The sequence below is a fragment of the Tursiops truncatus genome, chromosome 4 (assembly GCF_011762595.2).
Source record: "Tursiops truncatus isolate mTurTru1 chromosome 4, mTurTru1.mat.Y, whole genome shotgun sequence".
In the NCBI taxonomy this organism is placed as follows: Eukaryota; Metazoa; Chordata; class Mammalia; order Artiodactyla; family Delphinidae; genus Tursiops; species Tursiops truncatus.
In genome coordinates, this window is record NC_047037.1 from 16,932,742 (window position 1) to 16,944,980 (window position 12,239).

At 42.6% G+C, this 12,239-nt stretch overlaps 1 protein-coding gene across 1 annotated transcript in view; it reads right to left on the bottom strand.

The window, feature by feature from the left end:
* Window positions 1-1,526: 1,526 nt before the first annotated feature.
* The window catches only part of MED12L (mediator complex subunit 12L), a 327,546-nt gene continuing 316,833 nt past the window's right edge, over window positions 1,527-12,239 (bottom strand). The window contains exons 44-45 of the mRNA XM_019934361.3: window positions 5,478-5,559; window positions 1,527-2,813 (exon numbers count right to left, since the gene is read on the bottom strand). Of these exons, the coding sequence (XP_019789920.2) occupies window positions 2,761-2,813; window positions 5,478-5,559 (135 nt within the window). The 3' untranslated portion in view covers window positions 1,527-2,760. The remainder of the gene's footprint in view (window positions 2,814-5,477; window positions 5,560-12,239) is intronic.

Sequence of the window (12,239 nt, forward strand, 5' to 3'; positions counted from 1 at the left end):
TTTGTTTTCATCACACCAACTTTCAGCTTGCCCCACCTAAAGAGGTGACCTGATTCCTACGTTCTTTGATGTTGGTATCCTGTGGCCATAAGCGGTCAAGGGCTACTCGTTCTAACAGTGATCTCATTCTACTTCCGGACCAAGAGGAATTAAAAAAAAGAGGACAAATGTAACCCTACTAGGAAGAAGCCTACTATGTAAACAGGCATATCTAAGGGCTTCTTATGTCCAACTCCATTCTATTTCAAAGTCTTTAAGGGGAACTGGGGTCTCCATCTTATCCTAAGATAATTTCCTCTTTGTCTCACCAAGCAAATTACCAGGTTCTGCCGAAGGACAGGGCTTTCCTTTGTGATCATTTCAAGACAAATCAATGCATATTCTAAAAAAGAAAAAGAAAACTCTCAGGAGAGAGGATTAAATGGGAGGAAATATGATAAGAATAGATTGAAAATTCCAGTTTCTCTCTGTATAGGACACAGGGGAAAACCAGTTCTAGGTTTTTCCTCAACTCTCTGTAGAATCGTCGAATTATAGGGCCTTACCATATCTTAGCTTTCCCACCGGAAAAAAAAAGGAGACGACAGCAACAAAAAGCTATGTCCCACAGCTTTCAAGTGCAAAATGATTAATAAATTAATTTCACTAACTTCTGCAAAATATAAAGTGCATACAAATGCTATGCAATTATAACACTCATTCTTGAAACAGTCTTACTTCTGTTTGCAATACTGAGCTACAAATATATATGGTTCAAACTGAAAAGTGGCATTTTAAACACCAGTAATTCTTGAGAAGAAGTAAAACAACAATTAGGACAGAACATGACTGGTACTCACTAGGCACGACATTCACATTTCAGTTGTTTTGCCAAGGCAGTCATTATATGACAGATTACTTTGAAGAAAAAATAACTTCATGAGCTCTAAGTATGACTCTCAAGAGGGAAAAAAACCAAAAACCAAAAGAAAAACCCTGATATACAAAACCAGCTGAAATGTCAAGATTCATCTTCTGAAAGCAGATAGAACATGTTAATTTAGTGAAAAGAATGGTCTTTAATGTTTTGGCAAAGTCTTTTCCAGCCCAGAGTAAACATGAAATGAGCGGGCTGGAGCGAAATCGTTTCACAGTGTACAAAGCAGTTCACATGGATGCTGCCACAGCAAAGTAAGCGGACACGTATTTGAGGTCATTTGCATGAGTCAAATTTTGCAATGAGTAACTCACCTGGGAAGATATAAATTATTTATATAATGATTTGCAAAGGAAATGATCTACTAAAGTTGTACCAGCTACATTTAAAAAAAGTAGTTCTACATGGTTTGCTCATTATAGACAAATCTATTCACAGTATGCTCGACTACGTTACATGTAAATTCACATGGCAAAAGAAAGTGAATTAACACAGAACATGGGAAAATATCCCCCACATGTGTTAAAATGCCCTGCAATTTTCACATTCAAAATTTTATGCATCTAAATCTAAAAAAATATTATATGGAATACTCTTAAGTTACACAAACTGATAATAATTTACTGTATTTTTCACTCTAATAGGAGCAAATTACCACATACTTGAACAAAGTTAAAATAGTTACTATTTCTTTATAATAAATTTGATGTATAATTTACTTTACTTGTGCTTTTTGCACCAATTTATAAATACAGTATATGCAATACACAACCAAGACAGACACCAACATTAATAGTTAAATTCAAAATAGCAAATACTTACCATACAAAATAAACAGCAAATACATCTCTTAGGAAAACCAGAGCCCCCCTCGACTTGGGGGCCAGATTCTCTGGAAACCATGTCAAGTTTGAGCACTGTGGAATCTCAGGCCAGCTGCGAGATTTTTTTTCTCAAGTTGGCATAAGGTTCAGGAGAACCAAAACTGGACAGAGTCATTTTTGCCAAATCTGGCAAATAATTGGAACAATTCCACTGTGGTTCGTTCCGGCCTTTAGAATTTACATGTTGTACCTTCACAAAGACTCTGGTCAATGATCTCGCCACTGAAAACAAATTTAGTAGTACAGCTACTTCTAACAGGCTTCCACGTACCTTAGGGTGGCTCTCACAGAAGCCTTGGTTTAAGTTCTTGGTCTAAGAAGTTTAAGTACTAAGCAACAATCTGTTTCAGCACCTTTTGACCACAACAAAAGCAAAGAAAAATCCTACATAAATAAGAACAAAGTTCATAAAGTGCTTAAGAAATTACGAACATTTCAAATTAGAGCGATGCAAATAAATGTCCATTTTGCCACCAAAGGTGAATGCGGAATAAATGGGTCGCTTTCCTGTCAAGATCTGACATGCCTTTCAAATCAGTAGTTTGGTCCGGCACAGTGTGCAAAAAAAAACCCAAAACAAAAAAAAAACCCAAAAAACCAAACTTCATCATTAATGAATACATAAATATTTAAAATCCACCATAATCCATTCTTTCTATAACTACGAGATTCAATAAAAGCACCAATTTCAAAAGGTCTGCTACCAAACTCTTCCTGGCGTAGGCCCCCATGATCCACATTTTTAAACCTACTTTCAAATTGAATGAAACAAAACCAAACCACACCTTTTCCTTTACATTTTGTTTAAACGCCTTTGTATGAAATGTAGCGTAAAACATAGGAAAACGCCAAAGAAATGAAAGAACAAAGGGACATTTCTAAAGGTGACTAATGCATTAAATGTGATTTTCTGTTTTTCAGTGCAAACAAAAAACTTCATGTCTTTGTCCTCTTCCAGACTCAGAAGTGTGAAGGATGCCCGTAGGGCGTCACTCCTTGCTGTGGCTGGTTACCTAATGAGAAAAAGAAAATCCAATAAAATTGCAGACGCAAAATTATGCCACAGATCGGTGGCACGCTCTTGTCACTGTTCCTCTATTCCTGAGGCTGGCACTGAAAGCAGACTGACTGGTCAGGAAGTATAACACTAGCCCAGACACCTGTGCGGCCAAGGTCTTTATACCACTGCTCGATTCATTCTGCAGAGGGGCCACCTCTACATCAGAGTCCCACAACGGCCAGCAAGAGGTCTTGGGAAGGTCATTGGCCCGTCAAAAGTCTGTATCCCTGAGCTAACAAACATCTCAATACGAACATAAAAAAGGACTGTAAGTATCATAAAACATGAAAAGTTCTGGAAACTTCATAAAAGCACATCAGAGATTCTACTTTAACACTGATGTTATAATAGGTGAGAGAGAAGTAGCTTGAAAGGGGCAATTTTCTGCAAATGGCCATGGATAGATACATCAGAGAGAACCGTGCAAGAGTGTATGCCTGGGAGAGAGAGGCTGTGTGTGTGACGCGAGGGTGTGCCTGTGCACATGTGTCTATGTGCACACCTGGACAAATAAAGAACAGTGAGTAGGTTCAAAACAATGACACAGGCTTAGAAATAGCTACTGCCTGCACAACTCTGGTGGGACTATTCAAATCCAAAGGCCCCGTTCACACGGATTATGGCAGAAATGCAGCCGGCTGGAGCTGTGCAGTGGGCAGCTCAGCTTAGCTGCCCTTATTCAACAGAGGAGGCCGGCATCACTGCTCATGTCAGGCATCAGACTATATGTTGTGGTTAAGAGGTGGGCTCTGGAAGGAGACAGTCCGAGTTTTAGCCCCAGCGGCTAGCCGAGTAACCTTGGGCAAACGGGAAAATGTCCCTGTTCTTAGTTGTTTCCTCATCTGTAACACGGGAAGAGCAATAATACCTCGGCGCATGAAGTGGTTTAGGAAATCAAGTGAATTAATACATGTAAAGTCATGGGTCCATGACTGGACCCGTGGTCCAAGAAAGTGCTCCAGAAATGATGGCAACCCCCACCCCGCAAAAAAAACAACAACAAAAAAACCTGCGTTCTGTGAGCCCTTGGAAATAGGAACCAAGAGTATGCTCCCCAGATAGGTGCTACTCCATAAAAATCGTAGGTACATACCTCCAATCACTAGAAAAAATAAAATATAACATGTCTCTACCTTAAAATTATATTCTCTTTAGCCATGCAAAAATATGAACTCTGGGGACTTCCCTGGTGGCACAGTGGTTAAGAATCCGCCTGCCAGTGCAGGGAACACGGGTTTGAGCCCCGGTCCGGGAAGATCCCACATGCCGCAGAGCAACTAAGCCCGTGTGCCACAACTACTGAAGCCTGCGCGCCTAGAGCCCGTGCACCACAACGAAGAGTAGCCCCCGCTCGCCGCAGCTAGAGAAACCCCGCGTGCAGCAGTGAAGACCCAGTGCAGCCAAATATAAAAAATAAAAAAAAATTAAAAATGTGAACTCTGGAGCTGATGAAACACAGTGAAATTTTAACCACACGTGTGTTTAATAGACCACACCGACTGAACAGTTCTTGGAAAAGACTGACATGACTTAACTGAGGGAAATATTTTTAAAGGAAAACAACAACAAGAACAACAACAGACCTTCGTTATGCCCTCGGAGAGACACAGGGCATAAGAGAGGTGTTCCCTCTGCCCAGGAAAACACATGGACAGCAGCAGGCAGGAAATTAAGACTAGAGCCAAGCTGCCCCTCCCTCCCAGTCATAAACTGACCCTTTTCCCTACAATCTTCCACCAGAGCCACACCACTGCCTTCAGAACTCGCTGCTCTTAGCTCTGTAGCTCAGAGGCACAGAACCGAGAAATTGCTAGTCTCCCTGCTTGCTGTATGGATGAAAAACTCCATGACCCAGATAACGGTGACAGAGTTGGCAGCAGAATTCAGGTCTCCTGACTTCCAGGCCAATATTCTTTGCATCACAGGGGCCTCGCTCCCATTTCTGAAAGAGTTTGCCCACCCCGTGACTCCAGCGCAGGGCGACTGGATTCATGGGAGCAGGCTGCTGGCACTGGGATGAGGTCCGATGAAATGGGCTGTCGGCATGCGCCCTAGAAAGGTAGCACGCCAGCACGGCAGCAAGATGAACTGGGGAGAAACACTGTCCTGCGATGCCGCCTGCCGCGTTCCAGGTCTGGATTTCTCTTAGTCGCTATCAGGACGGGCAGGGTGGTGCCGTGGTAAGAGCAGCCACGGCCCTAGTGACCAGGGGACGGGTCTGGTGCTGGCCTCTCCATATCCGAGTCTTGGGGGCAGGGGGGCACCTATCCCGTCCCATCGTACACTGGAGGGTATCAGCCGAGTTGCTCTCTGGGACATCTAGCTTTATCAGAAAAGCACCTGCCGTCCCACCGGGCCCCCAGCTGTAAAGAAACATTCCCAGATTCCAAGAGAAGCAACAGGAAAACATCCTCGCTGAACTCAAGGAAAAGACTGGGGCTTTCCCGGAAAAGAAGCATTCAGACCAACACCAACAAAATGAGAATGGCCTGGACTTAAAACGAACACGAGAACGGCACCAAGGAAGACAGTTTCTGAGGAGCTGCCACCTGTGTTTTGCTCACTGGCTTGTTTTTCACGTCCTGGGAGCCATCTGTTCCTGACGGAGGGTACTTACTGGAAAGCTGCTTCTGGAGCTGCCGCACCAGAGCGGCCGTCTGCTGCTGTTGCTGGGTCTGCTGCAAGCCTTGCCTGGGAAACTGTAATCCAGAGAAAGGAGGGAACTCAGCGCTCAGCACAGACGAGAGCAGAAGGTCTGCAGTGCGCTTTGAAGCCCTGCGCAGGACCACGCCCAGTGCGCCGACACTGATCTTCAGCCAACCCTGGTCGACACCTGGGCATTACCTGAAAGTGCCCCATCCATTCCAAAACCCGTCTCCGGGGGGTGACCTAGCCTTTGCTGGGAGAGCCCTGAGGAAGGAGCCCAGCCGTGCCCAGTGGTTCACACGTTCTTGTTAGCTCAGCCTTCACCAGTTGGCTAGCTAGTATCACCATGTTACAAACCATTTGCATCAGCAAACTGAAAGCTGTCTGGCGGGAGGATTGGGTCAAGCACCACAGGCCTGGCCCTGGGCGAATGGAGACAAGAGCGTGGTGAGCAGCGCAGGGGCCTGGACTCATCTGGGACTGTGCCCTCCTGCCTGATGGAGGATGAAGGTCGGGCGGGGGCGAGCCCAGGGAGGCAGCAAGGACCACACGTTAAGGCGGTGCTGCCTTCCAGGGTCATACACGTGCCGGCATAATATGAGGGCCCAAGTGCCCTGGTTCTAGCCATTAAGTTGATGCAGGAAATCGAGGTGGTTACTCCAAAGAGGGGAAAAAGAACCTATTTGGCGGAAACAAAATTACCTTTGATTAAAATCATTCATGGTGCTGATTCACCTTTTCCTTGACCTTCAAATTGCAGACTGTCACTCTGTTCTTCCTTTTCGTTTTTCCTTTCTGTCCCTCCCCACCTTCTTTCCCCCTAGCTTATCACTGTCGTAGCAAAGGATGTGTTCTGATGCAAGGATATCTTAATCAGATACATATCGGAATGAATTAACTTACCTCCATAGGCCCATCCCCTACCCACCTGGGTATGGAGTGCCGGCCCCCTGGCCTCCTGGCCTCTAGTGAGGGCAGGGGCACTCCCAAGATTGCAGGACAGGAGCAGAGTGAAGTCGGGAGGGAGCAGAATAAAGTTTTGGGTTTGTTTTTTTTTTGCCAATTTCCTTCCTACTGGGTCTGTGCTGGTGGAACGCATCTCACCCTGGGATGGCCATGGTGCCTGTCAGCGGCGCTCTCTGTTTCTGTCCTTCTTGCCCCTCTGGGACCTGGGGGTAGTAACTGCTTCCAGCCCCGGCTGTTTCGTCCTCCTTAGTGGCCTTTAACCCTGCCCATACCTCTATAAATAGTCTTCTTTTAAAAACTCAATTACCCAATATGAGTGCAATATCTATTTCCTACTCAGAGCTTGCCAATATGGTTGAAAATAGCCCAGGACCGTAGTTAGGGTTGCCAGATTTAGCAAATGAAAATACAGAGTGTCCTTAAATGTGAATTTCAGATAAACGATAAATAATTTTTTGGTTCTAAGTATGTCCCAAATATTGCGTAGGACAAATACTGCATTTAGTATAAGTATGTCCCATGCAATATTTGGTACATAATTCTACTAAAGAGTTAATCATTGTTCACCTGCACCTCAAACTAATTGTGAGTCCTGTATTTTATTTGGCAATCCTAAATTAGAAGGCATTGCCGGGTTAATTCTTTTAAAACCGAGTATTTGGCATGACCACTGGCTCTCAACTATTTCTCTCCCATTAGACTATGGGTGACTGTGGACAGACTTGGGCTTATTCCCTTATGTAGCCCTAGTATCCAGCTTTCCAGGCACATAGTAGGTGCTCAATAAAAATGAACAGAATCACAAATTCTAAAGTGCCTTCAATTTCCAAATAACAAGGAATGTACACTTCCACCAAAGTTACTATTTTCCCTGATACAAAGCAGGAAAATAGTACTTTTCCTTTTTTTTTTCCTATTGCCCAACTCAAAAGGAAAAAAGAAAACAAAAACTCATCTTTCATTGATGTGGAAATGTTAGTAAAATAAGAAGAGCTTTCTTTCCTATTCAGGGGTTTCCACACTTATTTGGAAATATCACCCTATTTTTTTTTAACATCTTTATTGTAGTATAATTGCTTTACAATGGTGTGTTAGTCTCTGCTTTATAACAAAGTGAATCAGCTATACATATACATATATCCCCATATCTCCTCCCTCTTGCGTCTCCCTCCCACCCCTCTAGGCGGTCACAAAGCACCGAGCTGATCTCTTTGTGCTATGCAGCTACTTCCCACTAGCTATATCTATTTTACATCTGGTAGTGAATATATAAGTCCATGCCACTCTCTCACTTTGTCTGAGCTTACCCTTCCCCCTCCCCACGTCCTCAAGTCCATTCTCTACGTCTGTCTCTTTATTCCTGTCCTGCCCCTAGGTTCTTCATACCCATTTTTTTTCTTTTTTTCTTTTTTTTAGATTCTATATATATGTGTGTTAGCATACAGTATTTGTTTTTCTCTTTCTGACTTACTTCACTCTGTATGACAGACTCTGGGTCCATCCACCTCACTACAAATAACTCAATTTCGTTTCTTTTCATGGCTAATATTCCATTGTATATATGTGCCACATCTTCTTTATCCATTCATCTGCTGATGGACACTTAGGTTGCTACCATGTCCTGGCTATTGTAAATAGAGCTGCAATGAACATCGTGGTACATGTCTCTTTTTGAATTATGGTTTTCTCAGGGTATATGCCCAGTAGTGGGACTGCTGGGTCATATGGTAGTTCTATTTTTAGTTTTTTAAGGAACCTCCATACTGTTCTCCATAGTGGCTGAACCAATTCACATTCCCACCAGCAGGGCAAGAGTGTTCCCTTTTCTCCACACACTCTCCAGCATTTATTGTTTCTAGATTCTACTCAATCATTACTGAGGTAAAAATGCATCACTAACGAATAATTTCTATTTAAATAAATGTCACTGAATCTTTTTTGTCTCCGAATAGCTGACTTACGGGGGCTCATCCGTTTCAGCAGCAGAAGCAGACACTGACTACATGATATCTCATTATCGTTTTGATTTGCATTTCTCTAATGATTAGTGATGTCGAGCATTCTTTCATGGGTTTGTTGGCAGTCTGTATGGAAATATCACCCTACTTATTTAACAAAACCTAATACGGTGCTAGGTACTAGGCAATGTTCTAGACATTATAGTTATACATTAGCCCATTTAATCCTGACGTGGTAAGACCCATCCTAAGTCTCTCATCTGAAGTCCTTGGGGCAGATGTGTTTTGGAATTCAGTGCCTATCTGACTTAACTATGAAACATTCATAATACACAGACTAATCAAGGTCTACAAAGTACTCCATAATCAAACATACTAATTTCTGCAGGAAAATACACAAATAGTCCGATCAGGTGAAATAAATGAAAAGAGCTTCAAGTCCATTCAGGTGAGCTTTTCCTACCAAAGGAATTCAGGTCAGGTTTGCCTGTTCCGTGAAATTTCAAAGAAAATTTCCATTTTTAGAGGTGTCTGAATTTCGGAAATAAATATAAGGGATCGTGAACCTTTACTGCTGTTATTCTCACTTTCAGATGAAGAAACCGAGGCTCTGAGGGCTTCTGTCACTTGCCCATGATCCCTGTTTTAAGTACTGGAGCTGGAATTCAGACAGCTTTCTGGACTCAGAGCTCAATAACCATGATCCAGTGCTATCCTTAGTTAGAACTTTTAGCTTCCAAATATTAATTTATTTGAAAATAATCAGATTTTCTAAATGGTTGGCTGCAAAGGCATCTAATCTTAATTTATCAGCTGATTAAAGGTACACAGTGCATAAATATTTAACATTTATTTATTCAACAAATACTTAGCTGCCTTCTTTATGTTCATTTAAAGTCTGCTTCAAACAGAGTAATTTATAGAACAGAACACTGTAGTGATCTTGTCAGATTCCTTATTTTGAGGAGTCAAGGTGGTAACTAGGTGTCCGGGGAAGCTTGTGTGTGTGTGTGATGGGGGGTGGCGAGGGGAGTGATGGGTGGTCTGCTGGATGGCCTTAAGACATAGTATGCCTGGGGGACCCCAAGAGTCTACTGGGGTATCTGCAAGGTCAAAACCATTTTCACAGTAATATTAAGGCAGTATTTACTTTTTTCACTTTCATTCTCTCGGTTGTATACAATGCAGTTTTCCAGCTGCTACACAGTGTGTGACGTTGCAACAAACTGAATGTCTTCTATTAACTCAGACGTCAAAGAAAGCTTCGAAAATGTAAAACAATGTCATTCTTCTAAGTTTTCATTTTGATAAATAGGCCTACTTTTCATAAAAATTTTATTTCTGTTAATATGTAATGAGTGGCTAAGGAATCATAAAGCCACCAGGGGAAATGTTAAGAGTCATCCTCCTAGGGTCCTCCAAGGCTGCTCCAGCACATTTGCCCCTGAATTAGAATTTCTGGGGCAAATGTGCTGGGAACCTGTATTTTTAAATGGTTCCCCCCCACTGGTCTGATGCTTGGCTAGATTCTGGAATCATCCCTGTTGTTGCAGTTGAAACTTTTAATTTACCAAAACAGGTCAATAAATAGGTCAATTGAGGTTTACTAGAGGCCCGAAAAAACACAATCTGTGTATACTGAACCTTCGCCGCGTAAGTGTGATAAATGAAGAGGGAACGAGTTTTCTGGACTCTCTCCATACAGGAGATGGTCCCAGTTTCTCTTACCCCTGTACCTTTGCAGATGTTAATCCCTCCTCCTAGAATACTGTTCCTTCCCCTTAATCCTACCCTACCCACTCCTAAAAATCTTACTCCTTCAAAGATGAGCTTAAGCACTCAGTGACTCCCTCAGGCATCTGAAGGGTGAATCCCTGCACCCTCAGCACCGTGTAGATGCCTTTCTTATGAACTCTGGCATAACAGGACAATTGCCTCTCTCTCTCTAGGGTTCTGTGTTTTGAGCTTCTCGGAGGCAGGAGCTGTCCCGGGCCTCAGCTGCAAGCACAAAACACAGAGCTCAGTAACGTCAGTCACACACCAGCCAAGGTGGCACAGTCGCTCTCCAGCCAACCATTCTCTGCTGAACTGAAAAAGTAATTTAAAAATGTATTTGATGTATTTTGACCAGTCCCTGTTGTGACAACACATTTATTCAAGAACACTTAACTTTTCTACTCAATCATTACTGAGGTAAAAATGCATCACTAACGAATAATTTCTATTTAAATAAATGTCACTGAATCTTTTTTGTCTCCGAATAGCTGACTTACGGGGGCTCATCCGTTTCAGCAGCAGAAGCAGACACTGACTAATCATGACCAGCAGCAGCAGGGCTGATTCATTAGTGATGGACCTTGAGCTGCCTCAGAGCCCCTGTAGACATCTCACCCTCTGAACTGTGTTTTCCTTTGCATATGGATAATGGGTGGGGTTTTCTTCCTTCACTGCCGTGACATCCAACAAACGAGTTATCCAAATCCAGGTACTTTTCCGGATTCCAGGGACACCAAAGTGAGTAAACACAGTCCTTGCCTCCTGCCGCTGTGTCCTGACACCTGTGACTGCACCATCAGTAAGCAAAGGAACAAAGTACCAAGGCAACGTTTAGTTTAAACCCGCACTGCCGACTGACAGGATCCACAGACAGATCCGCCTTCCTCTGATGGACAGAACACAAATCTTCATCCGTATCGGCTTTAGCACAATAGACTGTAGCACTGCCCAGGCCCCTCCACTGGGGGCCTGGACAGAAGGACACGTGCTCCGGAGGGCACACTCAGAGGGGACCAGCAGCTGGTGCATTTCAGAGTATTTAGTATGCATTCATTTGCAAGTTAACTAGCAACTTCAACTGAGCCTTTTTTGATCTGCACATGGTATTTAGTGGGGGAAAAAAAAAAATTAAAAGTATCTGGCCTGTTACCACAAATCTCCCAAGAACGTCTTCCCCAACCTCCTTCCATAAATACTACTTCTCTTTTCTCTTCAAAAAAGAAAAAAAAAAATTCCAGATTCATGCAAAGGAAGGCAACCTGGCTTGATAAAGTTCTATGGACCGAATTTCTTCCATTTGCAAAGGAGAATAAGATTTTCTGGCTAATTCTGAATTCCAGAGGCATCCTGAAAAATTTCTCAATTTCTCTGACTGGAACATATGAATTCCTTGAGGAAGATTATATGACAATTCTACCCCACCTTTGACTAAAAGTTAATGCAATTATTTAAGTAACTACTGCTGCTAATTATGCAAATTTTTTAAAGTATATGTTCAATATAATATGATACTGACACAAGGATCAGTCAATTTAAAAAGCCAACTTTCTAAAGCTTTCTGTTAGCATGTTTTCCAGGTCACCCAACTAGGGCACCCTAAGTTTACGATGAAAAGGTATGACAGAGCAGGATGGTGTAAACATTATTTTCTTAAAAGCTGGAAGCAGCTTTAAAGAAAAAATCGTGGCCTGCTAACATAGTTGAGTCAATTTAATCATAATAACTCATGAGCTTTAAAAGTATTTTTCAAGTCAAGAACCATAATTTAGACCAAAGCTAAAGCTAGAGATGTCAAATATAATTCTCCAGCAAGGGCACCCATTCTCTTTCCAGATGCTCTTCCTTCACAGAAGATAAGTGACTTAAGTAAGCAAATGACAACTCCAGATTTAATTTGGAAGCACGAGCTTTTCTTACACTTCCTTTTTCTTCACAGAAAAGTTCTGTTTTCTTGATGACCCTTTCTGAAAAAGCACTAGCTTCTGTTCTAAGTTAGTTTTGTCACTTAGGATCACACTTTTCATAGCAGTGAC